This window comes from Pichia membranifaciens, assembly GCF_001661235.1.
Source record: "Pichia membranifaciens NRRL Y-2026 unplaced genomic scaffold PICMEscaffold_1, whole genome shotgun sequence".
Classification (NCBI taxonomy): domain Eukaryota; kingdom Fungi; phylum Ascomycota; class Pichiomycetes; order Pichiales; family Pichiaceae; genus Pichia; species Pichia membranifaciens.
In genome coordinates this window covers 1,497,174-1,513,263 of record NW_017566982.1, presented here as the reverse complement: position 1 = coordinate 1,513,263, position 16,090 = coordinate 1,497,174, and the positions used below count along the sequence as shown (strand labels likewise).

General features: G+C 42.2%; 7 protein-coding genes across 7 annotated transcripts; 5 read left to right on the top strand and 2 right to left on the bottom strand.

Moving 5' to 3' along the window:
- Window positions 1-324: 324 nt before the first annotated feature.
- PICMEDRAFT_28620 (hypothetical protein) lies at window positions 325-5,688 on the top strand (the record flags this gene model as incomplete). Its single annotated transcript, XM_019162550.1, has 2 exons — window positions 325-372; window positions 463-5,688. 2 exons carry the CDS (start codon window positions 325-327, stop codon window positions 5,686-5,688), a joined length of 5,274 nt encoding a protein of 1,757 aa, XP_019020139.1.
- A 166-nt stretch (window positions 5,689-5,854) lies between these two features.
- On the bottom strand, window positions 5,855-7,855 carry PICMEDRAFT_70606 (hypothetical protein; the record flags this gene model as incomplete). The annotated part of the gene is made up of 1 exon (XM_019163686.1): window positions 5,855-7,855. The coding sequence occupies one exon, from the start codon at window positions 7,853-7,855 to the stop codon at window positions 5,855-5,857; it is 2,001 nt and encodes a 666-aa protein (XP_019020138.1).
- Window positions 7,856-8,718: 863 nt separating this feature from the next.
- On the top strand, window positions 8,719-9,339 carry PICMEDRAFT_21708 (hypothetical protein; the record flags this gene model as incomplete). The annotated part of the gene is made up of 1 exon (XM_019162220.1): window positions 8,719-9,339. A coding segment is annotated over one exon (621 nt), but the record flags the coding sequence as incomplete, so codon positions are not given.
- Window positions 9,340-10,116: 777 nt separating this feature from the next.
- Window positions 10,117-11,166, top strand: PICMEDRAFT_29919 (hypothetical protein; the record flags this gene model as incomplete). Its single annotated transcript, XM_019162610.1, has 1 exon — window positions 10,117-11,166. The coding sequence occupies one exon, from the start codon at window positions 10,117-10,119 to the stop codon at window positions 11,164-11,166; it is 1,050 nt and encodes a 349-aa protein (XP_019020136.1).
- Window positions 11,167-11,519: 353 nt separating this feature from the next.
- Window positions 11,520-12,563, top strand: PICMEDRAFT_9519 (hypothetical protein; the record flags this gene model as incomplete). The annotated part of the gene is made up of 1 exon (XM_019165098.1): window positions 11,520-12,563. One exon carries the CDS (start codon window positions 11,520-11,522, stop codon window positions 12,561-12,563), a length of 1,044 nt encoding a protein of 347 aa, XP_019020135.1.
- Window positions 12,564-12,716: 153 nt separating this feature from the next.
- Window positions 12,717-14,060, top strand: PICMEDRAFT_14522 (hypothetical protein). The gene has a single exon (XM_019160412.1). The coding sequence runs from the start codon at window positions 12,852-12,854 to the stop codon at window positions 13,890-13,892; it is 1,041 nt and encodes a 346-aa protein (XP_019020134.1). The 5' UTR covers window positions 12,717-12,851; the 3' UTR covers window positions 13,893-14,060.
- A 205-nt stretch (window positions 14,061-14,265) lies between these two features.
- On the bottom strand, window positions 14,266-15,975 carry PICMEDRAFT_14521 (hypothetical protein). The gene has a single exon (XM_019160411.1). It carries the CDS (start codon window positions 15,927-15,929, stop codon window positions 14,343-14,345), a length of 1,587 nt encoding a protein of 528 aa, XP_019020133.1. The 5' UTR covers window positions 15,930-15,975; the 3' UTR covers window positions 14,266-14,342.
- Window positions 15,976-16,090: the final 115 nt, after the last annotated feature.

Genomic DNA, 16,090 nt, shown 5'->3' with positions numbered 1-16,090 from the left:
AACTAATTCTTACATTAGGTAGTTTCACTTAACATTCCAGTAGCTGATCAATAATCAATACAGCCTTTCATTTATTTTTTTACGGAAAGGATATCATTGAATTAATTTGAATTGCTACATTCACATCTTAATTACAGTTTCCTTTTTTTATTTGTTCCATACCGTTGTATTATATCCTTCAATTTAGTTCCAAAAAATTGATTCAAAACAAAAAAAAACAAAAAAATTTCATATTCCTTTTTTGAAAACTCGATTTTTTGAAAAACACCAAACTAACCAAGTTAACTAGAAATTCACAGCATATAAAAGTATCACACTGGAAAAATGAGTAGATTTCCATATTCAAGTGCCCCTTTAAGGACGGTGCAAGAAGTATGTTTCTTTTGTTTTTAATTTCCAATCATGTTTTGCTGAACTTATTACTAACTCTTTGTACGTATTGTTCTTCATTTATCTTTTTAGGTTCAATTTGGTCTATTTTCTCCTGAAGAATCGAGAGCCATTTCAGTGGCTAAAATTGAGTACCCAGAAATAATGGATCCAGTTACGATGAAGCCAAGGGAAGGTGGTCTAAATGACCCAAGACTTGGCTCGATCGACAGAAATTTCAGATGCCAAACATGCTCAGAAGACATGCAAGAATGTCCGGGTCATTTTGGCCACATAGAATTGGCTAGACCAGTTTTCCACATCGGATTTTTAGCAAAAATCAAGAAATTATGTGAATGTGTATGTATGAATTGTGGTAAAATCTTACTTGATGAGCAGACCAACCTGCAGTTCGCATCTGCAGTTAAAATTAGAGACCCAAAGAAAAGATTCAATGCAGTATGGACCCTTTGTAAAACCAAAATGGTTTGTGACGTCGATCCACCTTTAGAAGAAGATGAAGACAGCGAAGAGCCACAATATAGAAGAGGTGGTTGTGGTAGCGTACAACCATCCATCAGGAAAGACGGGCTAAAACTTTGGGGTACTTGGAAACGTTCGAGTATGGACGATGATACGGAAAACTTAGAGAGAAGACAAATCAATGCGTCGGATATCTTGAACGTTTTCAGGCACATTTCACCTGAAGATTGTATAAAATTGGGTTTCAATGAAGAGTGGGCAAGGCCAGAATGGATGGTTTTAACTGTTTTACCTGTTCCGCCTCCCCCTGTTAGACCTTCTGTGGCCTTTACTGACTCGAAGAGATCGGAGGATGATTTAACATACAAGTTGGCAGATATTTTGAAAGCAAATATCAATGTTCAGAAGTTTGAAATGGACGGTTCTCCTCAGCATGTTATTAGCGAATTTGAAGCTTTGCTTCAATATCACGTTGCAACATATATGGATAACGACATTGCAGGTCAACCCCAGGCTTTGCAGAAGAGCGGAAGACCGATTAAATCTATTAGAGCTCGTTTAAAGGGTAAAGAAGGGCGTCTTAGAGGTAACTTAATGGGTAAGAGAGTTGATTTCTCTGCCAGAACAGTTATTTCTGGTGACCCTAATCTTGAATTAGATCAAGTGGGTGTTCCAAGATCTATTGCTAAGACTTTAACATACCCAGAAATTGTCACACCATATAATATTCAAGCTTTGACAGAAATGGTAAGAAACGGCCCAAATGAGCATCCGGGAGCGAAGTATGTCATCAGGGAAAATGGTGATAGAATTGATTTAAGATTCAACAAAAGAGCAGGTGACATCCAGCTCCAGTATGGATGGAAGGTTGAACGTCATTTGATGGATAATGATCCGGTCTTATTCAACCGTCAGCCTTCTTTACATAAAATGTCTATGATGTGTCATAGAGTGAGAGTTATGCCGTACTCGACATTCCGAATGAATTTATCTGTCACATCACCTTATAATGCAGATTTCGATGGTGATGAAATGAATTTACATGTCCCTCAGTCGTATGAAACGAGAGCTGAATTATCTGAATTGTGTGCTGTTCCCCTACAAATCATTTCTCCGCAATCTAACAAACCAGTGATGGGTATTGTGCAAGACACATTGTGTGGTGTTAGGAAAATGACATTGAGAGACTCGTTTTTAGAATATAGCGAGGTGATGAGTATATGTTACTGGATTCCAGATTGGGATGGAGTCATTCCTCAACCAGCAATCTTGAAGCCAAAGCCATTGTGGACAGGTAAGCAAATAATGTCACTTTGTATTCCTAAGGGTATCTTTTTACAAAGGCTGGATGGTTCTTTACTTTCTCCAAAGGATTCGGGAATGTTAATCTTGGATGGTGAGATTATATTTGGTGTCGTGAATAAAGCCACTGTTGGTTCTTCCGCGGGTGGTTTGATTCATACAACTATGAGAGAAAAGGGACCGACCGTCTGTGCTAAACTTTTTGGTAACATACAAAAAGTCGTCAACTACTGGTTACTTCATAACGGTTTTTCCATTGGTATTGGTGATGCAATTGCTGATCCGGAGACAATGAAGGCCATTACAGAGACTATCAAAGAAGCGAAAGATAAAGTCCAAGGCGTTATCAGAGATGCGCAAAAGAATCTTTTGGAAGCTGAACCCGGTATGACCTTAAGAGAATCTTTTGAGCAAAAAGTTTCCAAGATCTTGAACGAAGCCAGAGATTCAGCAGGTAAATCTGCCGAAACATCCTTGAAAGATGATAACAACGTCAAACAGATGGTGACAGCTGGATCTAAAGGTTCATATATCAACATTTCTCAGATGTCAGCTTGTGTGGGTCAACAAATCGTCGAAGGTAAACGTATCAATTTTGGTTTCGCAGATCGTTCTTTACCTCATTTCACTACTGATGATTATTCTGCTGAATCCAAAGGATTTGTTGAGAATTCCTACTTGAGGGGGTTAACTCCACAAGAATTCTTTTTCCACGCGATGGCCGGTAGAGAAGGTTTAATTGATACTGCAGTCAAAACTGCAGAAACTGGATATATTCAGAGACGTTTGTTGAAGGCTTTAGAAGATATTATGGTTCACTATGATGGTACCACCAGGAACTCCTTAGGTGATGTTATTCAATTCATCTACGGTGAAGATGGTTTAGATGCAACTACTGTTGAAAAGCAAACAGTCGACACCATTCCTGGTTCCAACAGTGCATTTGAAAGAAAATACCGTGTTGATCTAATGGATGAAAAGATGTCTATTCGGTCTGATATGGTAGAATATGGTACTGAAATCTTGGGTGATATCAAGTTGCAGAAGATTTTGGATGAAGAATACGAGCAATTGTTGTCAGATAGAGATTACTTGAGGACCAAAGTTTTTCCAAATGGTGATAACAATTGGCCTTTGCCTGTTAACGTGAGAAGAATTGTTCAAAATGCTCAACAAATTTTCCACGTTGATCGTTATAAAGCAAGTGACTTGACTATATCTGAAATTGTCAAAACCGTTCAAAAACTTTGTGAAAACTTTACAGTTATCAGAGGTAATGGAGGTTGTTTGACGGAGGCCAAAAAGAACTCAACTCTTTTGTTTCAATGCCTTATTCGCTCGAAGCTCGCTACAAGAAGAATTTTGGAAGAGTATAGACTCAACCGTGATGCGTTTGAATGGGTGGTCGGTACAGTTGAGCAACAATTTGCAAGATCTCTTGTTAACCCCGGTGAAATGGTTGGTGTTGTTGCTGCACAATCAATTGGTGAGCCTGCAACTCAAATGACATTGAACACTTTCCATTACGCTGGTGTCTCCTCTAAAAACGTTACCTTGGGTGTTCCACGTTTAAAAGAAATTTTGAATGTGGCAAAGAACTTCAAAACTCCTGCTTTGACTGTATATCTTCAGGATGAGGTTGCCACCGATATCGAAAAGGCCAAGAACATTCAATCTGCGATTGAACACACTTCTTTGAAAAATGTCACAGCTTGTACTGAGATTTATTATGACCCTGATCCAAGGACCACAGTTATCGAAGACGACATGGATACTGTTGATGCATATTTTGCAATTCCAGATGAGAAGGTTGAGGAAAATCTGCATAAGCAATCACCATGGCTTCTCAGACTGGAATTAGACAGAGCTAAGATGTTGGATAAACAATTGAGCATGCAACAAGTCGCTGCAAAAATCATGGAAAACTTTGGTGATGATTTGTTTGTTATCTGGTCTGAAGATAATGCAGACAAGCTTGTTATCAGATGTAGAATTGTCAGAGAAGAGAAGGCTTTGGATGAGGAAGAAGAAGAAACCGAAGATGGTTTGTTAAAAGCATTAGAGGCACAAATGTTAGAATCCATCACATTGAGAGGTGTGAGTGGCATTTTGAGAGTTTTCATGATGAAATATGACAAAACCTACATTGACGAAGATGGTGATTTTGCCAAAAAACAAGAATGGGTTTTGGAAACTGATGGTATCAATTTGTCTGACGTTATAACAGTTGATGGTATTGATACTACAAGAACATATTCAAATTCTTTCGTGGAAGTCTTGTATGTTTTTGGTATTGAGGCAGCAAGAAGTGCTTTATACAAGGAAATCTTGAATGTTATTGCTTTTGATGGTTCTTATGTTAATTACAGGCATTTAGCCTTGTTGGTTGATTTGATGACATATAAGGGACATTTAATTGCTATTTCTAGACATGGTTTCAACAGGAACGACACTGGAGCCTTGATGAGATGTTCTTTCGAAGAGACTGTTGAAATTTTGTTTGATGCCGGTGCATCAGCAGAACTAGATACATGTGATGGTGTCTCCCAAAATATTATTTTGGGTCAAATGGCACCATTTGGTACCGGATCTTTTGATGTCTTTTTAGACGAAGACAAATTGTCAAACTTACCTACCGAGCATTCAGTTGGAACTGCAGCAGCACTAAGTACCAAGGAGACCAAGGGCTCAATGACAGTATATGGTGACGATAATTTCAAGGATGACATAATCGATATTCCTATGGCCGCTGATAACGTTGCTTTCTCTCCATTGATAACATCTGGATCTAACGATGACAGATCAGGAGGGTTTACCGAGTACGGTGGTTCTATGAGTGCATACCAACCTACGTCACCATTCCCTAATTATGGTGCTACCTCTCCAAGTTATGGTCCTACTTCTCCAAGTTACGGCCCTACTTCTCCAAGTTACGGCCCTACTTCTCCAAGTTACAGTCCAACATCACCTGCATACTCTCCAACCTCACCTGCGTACTCACCTACTTCACCTGCATACTCTCCAACCTCACCTGCATACTCTCCAACCTCACCTGCATACTCTCCAACCTCACCTGCATACTCTCCAACCTCACCTGCATACTCTCCAACTTCTCCATCTTATTCCCCAACTTCTCCATCTTACTCTCCAACTTCTCCATCTTATTCTCCAACCTCTCCATCTTATTCTCCAACCTCTCCATCTTATTCTCCAACCTCTCCATCTTACTCTCCAACTTCTCCACAATACTCTCCTACTTCTCCTCAATACTCTCCTACTTCTCCTCAATACTCTCCAACGTCTCCGCAATATTCTCCTACTTCTCCTCAATACTCTCCTACTTCTCCTCAATATTCTCCTACTTCTCCTCAATACTCTCCAACTTCTCCACAGTACTCTCCAACTTCTCCACAGTACTCTCCAACTTCTCCACAATATTCTCCAACATCTCCACAGTACTCCCCAACCTCCCCACAATATTCGCCAACATCCCCACAGTACAATGCATCATCTGGTCAAGATGATAAAAAATAAAAATATGACAAATAATTAATATAGCTGATGACTTAATTGTTTATCTATGGCATATATAAAATTTTATTTATAAATAGCTTCTTTTCTTGAAAATTTCTGTATACTTGTGTTTTTTAATAATAAAATATCGTTAAAAAGTTTGAACATAGCACTACATGATAAGCAATTATCGTTTTTGTGATATCAAGCCGTTGAACATATCAAACGAGTTTCCATCGGGCTGAAGCTGAAAAACATTACCTGTTTTGATGTCCTTTGCCATTAACATACCCCAGTCGGATGTAATACCAAAGATTTCGGCCTTAACATTTCCTTCATCATTTAATGTCACGATTTGGTTGGAATGTAACCAAAGTTTATAATAGTCACTTAGAAACGGCTTGAATCCAAATTTTTTAAATTTCTCAAACATGGCATTAAAATTTGAAAGATATTTGGCCAATAGTTTTTCTTCCCTTATGAGATCTAATCTTTTTTCACTGCCGACCAATTCATAATGTTTATTCATTGCTTTGATTACTGTGTTCAATGAGGTTGTAGGTGCCTTGTTACTTACGTTTAGACCTGCTCCCACCACCAAATGTTGGACACCTTCGAAAATGTTTATGTTGACAAGAATACCCCCTATCTTTACATGAGTGATTTCTTTCGAATTCTTCTCTATCGTTTTACCAATATACTGAGGAGATTTAACGTAAATGTCGTTGGGCCACTTTATTTTCACAGGAATCTCATCATATCCAATATCATACTCTAAAATGGCGTGGGTATATGCCATACTCGATAAGTATTGCACAAATACAACTGGGGCAATTTCAGCTGATTTTATAGGTAGCTTTAAAAGTAAAGAGTTTGGTAATACTCCCTTAGGATTCACCCAATGATTTCCAGATCTTCCTTTACCCAAGACTTGGACTGTTCCAGTGATGACGAAACCGTCAGGCAACAAAGGCAGCCATCTGAAATTGCTATCCATCAATACCGATGTTGATGTTAGGACCTCTCCGTACATGAAGGTATACCCAATTGATCCGGGTAGCAGTTCTTGGTTTGATGATTTATAGAACTCAACAAGATGGTTTCTGAAATACTTCATATCGAAGTCCGGAGTGAGGATTTTATCGGGCAACTCATTGCTGCATAAGTAGATCTTCTTGATTGCCAATTCTGGGTCTTCTGGAGCGTCTTCATTATTTCTATAGTGCAGACCTTCATGAAATCGATTAACTGCTATTTTATCCTTTCCCACATCAATTATGTTTTGAATCTGATAGTGCAAGGTTGACTCTAAGTTTAACACTAAATCTTCTGCAGTTTTGTTGTCAATAGAACTCAAAAACAATGGAGTCAAGTTTGGTCGCTTGAATTCTTTTTCGTTGACTCTGAGACCCAACTTCTTTAGTGACAAGCGCAAAAACTCGACTCTTGTTTTATCGGTGGCTTTCAAGGATTTAATTACTTGAGTAAAAGATGGTATGTCTGGATCTTCTTTCATGAGAGCGGGACTGAATTCTGGATGCGGACCAAATAGTAAAGCTTTGCCTCTGCCGACTGTACACAGAACTGCGGCTGCATTTCTCCCTCTAACATCGTCGTCTTGAACGTTGATCTTATCACTGTATGTGGCCAAGATTTCCACGCTGGGAAACTTGTGCGCATCCACAAACATTCCTCCTCCATTCACATACAAGTGCACAGGACCGGACATTTCAGGAATCGCTTTCGAATCAATAGAAACCTCCACTACCCTGGCACCAGCGTCACTTGCATAGTGGAATCCTTTTATGGCAGATCCTCGGCAAATACCAGGATAAAACTTCAACTCCCTTGGACCGCTGACCTCCATTTCCGGATTCCCCACTTCAAATTCACACCGGGAAGATGAGTAATAGGCGCCGGAGCAAAGGCCAATAAACTTCCCTCCCTTTCTAACAAAGTCCTTAATCTTCTGGTTGATGGTTCCTCTGAAAAGCTGGCACATTGGTAAATCGGCACCGCCAGGGATAACTAGAACCGCAGTTTTGGACTCCCACGGCTGATCCTTGAGAACCCTCTCGTTCACCGATGACACAGAGTAGTAGGGGGATAGTAAAAGTCTGAAGGTATCCAGACATTGGCTGACGCACGGCTTTGTGGTTCCCGGACCCGAATATACAAGAACATTCATGCTTGACACGTTGTTCGTGCTTGATAGTAAGCTTTTACTGATGCTGTTTTGGGATGCAACTGTCGAAAAGGGCAGCCTGACTCTTCCGGAGGATGCAAAAATTAAGGGTATAGGTAGCTTGAAAGACAATAGCCGATTATGTAGCACATTAAGCATGCACACTACACGCCAGCAGAAGGATTTCTACGGTTTACCCAATCAAGAATACCGCAAACCCCACAATTTGCTGTATCTCATGTTCTCGATCAAAGTTTTTTCCACCAATTTCATCCAGGCGGCTTAAGCTTACGTTAGCCGGGGACGACGAGGTGGAATTTTCACAACTCGGACGAAGATGACGGGGTCGGGGGCCTTTTTGAGATGGACCGGGTGGATGAGCGGAGATACTCCCGGTTTTGAATTGGTCATTGTTTCTAGAACAAGAGGACACGCATAGAGAGTGCACCACGATCATGCTTGTCTGTGCAGGTTTTCAAGCGGGATCGTTGGCAAGATGTGCACGTCTATGTCGGTTACCCGGGATGGCTACTCATCGTGGACTGTCAACAGTTATCACGGCTCGCATGCGTGCTGCCTCTCTGGAGCATCTTTATGTTCGGACGTTTACCAGCAGCAGGTACTTGCAGAAGGAGAATTCAAGCAGACCGGTGGAGAAGGGAGAGAGTAGTCCGAAGACAACGATTGCGGGGAACGCACGCAAGTTGTTCAAGGAAACACAGGAAGGTGGGTCAAAAGCTTTGAAAGAAAAGACCGACCGAATCAGAGAGAACACCCGGAACATGACGAAAGATATCCGGGAAAAGACTCTGCAACGGTCGAAGGATTTCAGAGAGAACATCAGGAAAATCATGCCGGCGGACATCCATGAGAACATCTACACAGTCCCCAATGCGCTGACATTCACCAGACTAGTGAGTGCTCCGGTCGTTGGATATCTGATTTTGCACGGGCAAGTTACGCTGGCGTTGGCGCTATTCACATACTCGTGTGTGACCGATTTTCTGGATGGGTTCATTGCCCGCCGCTGGAACCTCCAGTCTGTGGTCGGAAGCGTCATCGACCCGCTGGCAGACAAGATGTTGATGATGATCTGCACGGTCTGCCTGGCGACCACGTCGGAGATCCCGCTGTATCTCGCGGTGATAATCATCGGACGAGACGTTTGCTTGGGATTAGCGGCAGTGGTGATCAGGTACCTCTCTTTGCCTGCTCCCAAGACTTTTTGGAGGTACTGGGACTTCAGCATTCCGAGCGCAGAAGTCCACCCTACGATGATCAGCAAAGTCAACACGGCTTTGCAGATGTTGTATCTCGGCTCGATGATGATCAAGCCGGTGTTCTTACTCTACCTGTCCGACCATTTTGGCGCTGAAACAACAACCGCGTTTCTCCAGTACACTCACGTTTTGGAGGTGACGGTTGCATGCACAACGTTGTGGAGCGGTTTGAGCTATGCCTTCAGCAAGAAAGCAGTCAAGTTCGTGAAAAGCTGAGCGCCCCCCTAGTCGCCATTACTCAACCGTTGAACCCTCTAACTCTTGTACATTCTTCAATTCTCTTTATACAACATTCTGTCATATTGGCACATGCGCTTGCAGTGACACCAACCTCCAACCGCAAGTGCCACCTCTATACTTACTTATTCCTTTTCACTTGCCTTTTTTAGAAGACCCATCGCGTTAGCTTCTCTTTTGGGAGGGAGGCCACTCTGCGGTGTGGGGTAAAGTTTCAATAACCTGCCGCCACTCAAGCAGGAAGTTGCAGACTCCGCTTACCGCCTCCGCCAGCTACGGCTACACCAATTAACGTTCTGCATTGAGGATACTTTTCTTCAGTGTCTCGATTTTATCCACCCAGAACTCCGGTGTCAACCACCGTCGCTCTACCTACCCAATTGGTCCAGCAACCACCGCCGCCCTCGGGGCAACTTTTAGAGTACCCCCACTGCCCAAGGGTTGGGAGGCAGCAGTGGACAGCACAATCGTGGACAATGCCAAGGGCATGGCTATCATCCATACTTGCGCTGGACGCTGCTGACGGATAATAACGGTCTATCCCCCGGGTATCCTTCCAGTTCCGTGTGCGGCTGTAACGAGAGACGGGGCTTTCCCACCCTGGGAATATCACGACGGAGACGGACTGGAGCATAAAAGGAGACAATATTCGCTGCAAGAGGATCAGTGCCAGCAATTTGGCACACATTCTCCCTTTTCTTGCCCTTGTTTTCGCCAGTAATAACACACAGCACAGATATCCCCGCCATGTCTGCCACTAACTCGAAACCCACCGCATTGGTCACCGGTGCTACGGGGTTCATCGCCCAGCACGTGCTTGACAAGCTCCTTGCCAGAAATTACCGGGTTATTGGTACAGCTAGATCAGAAGCAAAGTTCACCCCGTTGTTGGAAAACTTCAAGGAGAAGTATCCCGACGCAGACTTGAGCTGTGCAGTAGTGCCGGACATCGCATCACCAGACGCTTTTGACAAGGTCTTGAAGGAGCACCCGGAGATCAAGTACGTTTTGCACACTGCGTCGCCATTTTCCTTTGGCTTGGACAAGCCGTTCGAGGAGGCTTACCTCAAGCCAGCGGTCAGTGGCACGTTGAACATCTTGCAAGCCATCAAGAAGTACGCTCCACAGGTGACCAACGTCGTGATCACCTCCTCGTTTGCCGCCATCATGAAAGCAAACGACACCACTACCGTCTTCACCAACGAGTCGTGGAACCCACTCAAATGGGAAGACGTCACGAACGAGGAGGCGGCTTACGTTGCCTCCAAAACCTACGCAGAACATGCCGCAAGAAAGTTTTACGAGGAAGAAAAGCCAAACTACAAGTTGGCAACTGTGAACCCACCTTTCGTCCTGGGTCCTCAATTGTTTGACAGTTCCGTCACTCAGGTCTTGAACTCCTCCAATGAGGCATTGAACGCTATCAGCCACGTCGATCCCTCGGAGACCTCTCCACAGAAACAGGTCTCCCTGATGGCAGTCGACGTCAGAGACGTGGCCGAATTCCACGTCTTACCTTTGGAAGTACCAGAGCTTGCAAGCGAAAGGGAATTCATTGTCTCTGATCCTTTGATTGGCCAGAGAGTCTTGAACATTTTGAATGACAACTTTCCGGAGTTGAAGGGCAAAATCGCCAAGGGTGATTATGACAGCGCAGAGAAGTTGGAGAAGGAATGCTGTCCTAAATACGATATTTCAAGCACCGTCAAGAAGGCTCACAACTACAAGTTCATTCCTCTAGAAAAATCCGTGGTTGACGTTTACAAGCAGTACTTATCAAAATACACTTTCTCCTAGCTGTGGCGCAGGGAGGACACGAACAAGAAGTTGGACACTTTGATTTCCACAGCCCGAGTCCTGTTCACTTATATTCCTTGATTGGTTCTTTTCTCTTTTGTGTTTACAATTGTATAATCCTTGGCCTAGTAACTGACGTTTCAGACGCACATGCAAACCACAATGGTGGTTTCTGCTTAGAGATTGCGGCTACACCGAGTTTGTTTCCGCGATAAGCCACACATGCTCCTCGATAAGCGAGAGTATAAAAGAGGAACATTTGTCATCAACTGTCCTTCACAAAGAAACTTTAATGAGTTCTTTGGCTTGTTTGATTAGAGAGAGATCTTGCCTCCACATCCTAAAGAAACATTATGTCAGAGTCAACCGTACTAGTTACCGGGGCCACCGGCTTCATTGCACAACATGTTGTTGATAAACTCTTGAAGAGAAAGTACAGAGTTATCGGCACAGCCAGATCGGAAGCAAGATACTCTCCCATATTGGAAGAGTTCAAAAAGAAGTATCCAGAGGGCAATCTCACCTTTGAAGTGGTTGCAGACATCGCGGCAGATGATGCCTTTGACGAGGTTTTGAAGAACCACCCTGAAATCAAGTACGTGTTGCACACTGCATCACCATTTTCATATGGTCTTAACAAGCCTTTCGACGAAGCCTACTTGAACCCTGCTCTCCACGGAACTTTAAACATTCTCAACGCAATCAAGAAGTATGCGCCACAGGTCACAAATGTCGTTATTACCTCGTCTTTTGCGGCAGTGAAACAATTGGGCGATGCCTTCAAGACTGAAATTCATACAAACGAGTCATGGAACCCAATTAAGTGGGAAGAGGTGAAAAATGAAAACGAAGCCTATAGTGCCTCAAAGACTTATGCAGAAAGGGCTGCAAGAAAGTTCTACGAGGAAGAAAAGCCAGCTTACAATCTAGCAACCGTTAACCCACCAATGGTTTTGGGTCCCCAGTTGTTCGATAGCTCCGTCGAAAAAGTGTTGAATACTTCCAACGAGTTTTTGAACAAGATCACTCATTTAGACCCAACCTCTACAGCTCCGCAAGACAAATTTGCTCTTCTAGCAGTAGACGTCAGAGATGTTGCTGAGTTCCATGTTTTACCATTGGAAAACAAGGAGCTTGAGAGCGAAAGAGAGTTTATTGTTTCTTCTCCTTTGATCGCACAAGCAGTTCTTAACATTTTGAACGACAATTTCCCTGAGCTCCACGGTAAAATCGCAAGGGGGGATTACAGTAGTGTAGATGATGTGATTGCAAGGTCTTGTCCCAAATATGACGTCTCCAGCACCCTTAAAAAGGCTTCTGACTATAAGCTGATTAGTTTAGAAAAGTCAGTAGTTGATGTCTACAAGCAGTATTTGTCAAAATACAGCTTTTCTTAGTCTCTTTTTTGTATTTACAATTTGTAAGTATTCTTTTCTTCGATCTTAGCCAATCACAGTAATAGAATGTATTTGCTACTGTGTAAAAGTAACCAAGTTATTCGGTTGAGCTGTTGACTCGCTTACTAATGTCTTTGAGAAACGCGGGACCTGACTATTGTTAACATTGATTGAAAAGTCCGAGCAAGGCGTATAAAAAGGGGCTTTATTCCCTAGTACAATAATGGCAATTAGCAACCTGTCGAAAGCATTCTAAACCTATAGTGTGTCAGTTTTACCCAAGCAAGAATGATGGATTCAACTGTATTGGTGACTGGATCAACCGGTTTTCTTGCTCAACATGTTATCGATAAGCTCTTGCAACGAAAATATGAGGTCATTGGAACAACCAGGTCCGAAGAAAAATCAGCTTTTCTTCTAAATAACTTCAAAGGGAAGTATCCAAGTGCAAAACTCTCTTTTGAAGTTGTTGCTGATATTGCAGCCAAAGATGCCTTTGATGAGTTGCTAAAAAAGCATCCAGAGATCAAGTATGTTATACATACTGCATCTCCGGTGACTCCTGATTCTGCAAAATCATTCGAGGCTGGGTACCTTGCACCTGCTCTCAATGGTACCCTAAGCATTCTCAATGCTATCAAATTGTATGCTCCACAAGTAACCAATGTTGTGATCACCTCGTCCTATGCAGCTCTCACGGAACAGGGAAATGAACCTAAAGGAGTAGTTATTACAAATAAATCGTGGAATCCAATGAATTGGGAAGACGTAAAAACCTGGCTTGATGCATATTCGGTTTCAAAAAAATATGCTGAACAGGCTGCATGGAAATTTTGTGAAGATGAGAAACCAAGCTTCAAGTTAGCAACTGTGAATCCACCTTTTGTATTAGGTCCTCAAGTTTTCGACAACTCTTTGAACAAACAATTGAATGTCTCGAACAATATGTTGAGTGAAATCACTCACATAGATCCAGCTGCTACAGGTCCACAAACGATGTCACCAGTATTAGCTATAAGCGCCCCAGATATCGCCGAATTCCATATTTTACCCCTTGAGAACAAGGAGCTTGAAAATGAAAGGTTGTTTGTCGTTGGTGCTCCTTTGATTGCACAGAAAGTCCTTAACATATTGAACGATAATTTCCCTGAACTTCGTGGAAAGATTGCCAAAGGTGATTACGACAGTGCTGATGACTTGATCGCAGAATTATGTCCCAAATACGACATTTCCGCCACCGTTAAAAAAGCATCAGACTATAAATTTGCCTCGGTAGAGAATGCCATAGTCGATGTCTTCAAGCAGTACCTTTCGAAATATAGCATATAATAATAGTTATATAGACGTAGACCTTATTCTTCGGCCTCGGGGCTTCTTTAATATGAATTGGGTAAATGTTTAAAAATGTTACTGTTGACCAGAAATAGGCTTTTCGGGATGAAGCTTTTCGGGATGAAGCTTTTGAGCAATAACTGAAAGCATAATAATCTGTTGGAGACTTTAAGCTCAAAAAGTAAGCCAGGTCGGTAATGACACCAAAGAAGGCTTCGATGCCTATAGTCAACTTGGTGCAAATATTGATAATTTTCTGTCTTAGATATGTTGAACCAGTTTAAATTATTGCTTTAAGACCCTGATATCTCTCATTCCTAAGGTATAGTGTTTCTCGTAGTGAACTAATTGTTGGCCAACAGCTAGCCGTCTGGATTCAGATAGGAAGTCACTTATTTCTGTTGTACATAGAAAAAAAGAATGTATATACACATCTACATATTGCGGTTAACGGCTGATTGCAATGTCATCAATTCTAAGAATAGATTTGACGGTTTCAGCAGCTAAAGTAATGGCACTTGTATTCACGAGAACGGGCTGTAATACGTGCTCAGAGTATGTGTTTGTTGCACCAGATCTTCTCACACTAATACCTGCTTCTCTTTCTCCGTTTTCATGCTTATTCCTCAAATCTGTAACTATTTCAATTGGATTCAGGCCAGCATTTTCAGCCAAAGTGGTAGGAATGACTTCCAATGCATTCGCAAATTCAGTCAAGCACAACTGTTCCACACCCGAGAGCTTATGGGCTTCCTTTAAAAGAGTTCTTGAAACTTCAATTTCCGGTGCACCACCTCCTGCAATCAAGGCCCTCACTTTGACCAAGCATCTTATAACACACAAAGCATCATGTAAGGATCTTTCTGCTTCATCTAAGACTTGATTATTTGCACCCCTACAAACCACAGACACGGTCGGGTGAGTAACGTTCTTGATGCCGGTAATCTTGATAATCTTAGAACCGGAAGATTCAACTTCTTCAATTAGGTCAGCTGATGCAAGTCTACTTTCACTGAAAGATGCAATATCTGCAATTGGCTTACAGCCCAATGACTTTGAGATAAATTCAATATCGTCTCTTTCAATATCTTTCACAACCATGATATTCAATTTGGATAAAAAGTGGAGAGCCAAATCATTAACCGCATCTCTCAATATCGATTTTTGAATTAACAAAACATTACATTTAGCCTTCTTGATTTGTTTGCAAATGTTCAAGATGTAGGCTCTTTCTTCTTTCAAGATTTTGTCCATTTGCCTATAGTCGTTAACAACAATATTGTTCTCCATGTCTGGTTTTGGAGGAGACAACTGAAACTGAACTAAACCTATTCTCGCCTTTTCCATTCTCATTGGTCCACCTGCACTTTTGACAGCAGTCTGGGTAAGGACGACACCATCGATCATTTCAGTATCATCAATAGTACCTCCAACTTTCTTAACGAGTCTTATATCATTCAAATCAACATTGTGTGCATCCTTCTTGGTGACTTTGAGCACAGCATCAACTGCTATTGGACCTAGGAGACCAGAATGTTGAGCTACAATCTTGGATGAAAGCGAGGTATTAGCGGCTTTAATCAAAGACTCTCTTTCGTCGAGAGAAATCTCGTGCGACATGTCTAGGAAGATTTCACTTGATCTTTGTGCTGCCCTCTGGAAAGATTCGGAGATAATTGTTGGATGAATACCTTTGTCAAGTAAGTTCTGAGCTGCCCCTAACAAGGCACCTGTAATAACAACAACAGACGTGGTGCCATCTCCCGCCTCGACATCTTGGGCACCTGACAAATCAACAAGCATCTTGGCTGCAGGATGTAGAACAGCCATGTGTTTTAAGATAGTATGACCATCATTGGAAATAATCACGTCTCCAGTTTTGGTTTTTATCATCTTATCCATACCTTTAGGACCCAAAGAGGTTCTGATGGCGTCCGCCACCGCTTTTGCAGCAGTGATGTTTGCCTTTCGAACTTCTTGGGGTTTTTCCTTATTCTTGAACTTTGCGTTTGATGGGGCTACTGCGGCAGACATACTCTTGTTGAACTCGTTGTACGCTTCCAGTGATAATCCTGTGAAGTCCAAGCCTAAGTCCTTTTGTCTCAGAAGTAAATTCCAGCATGAACCAGAGAACAAATGTGTTGAAAAAAAATCTTAACGGGCGGCGACTGTGCAACGCGATTGATTTCCCTAGC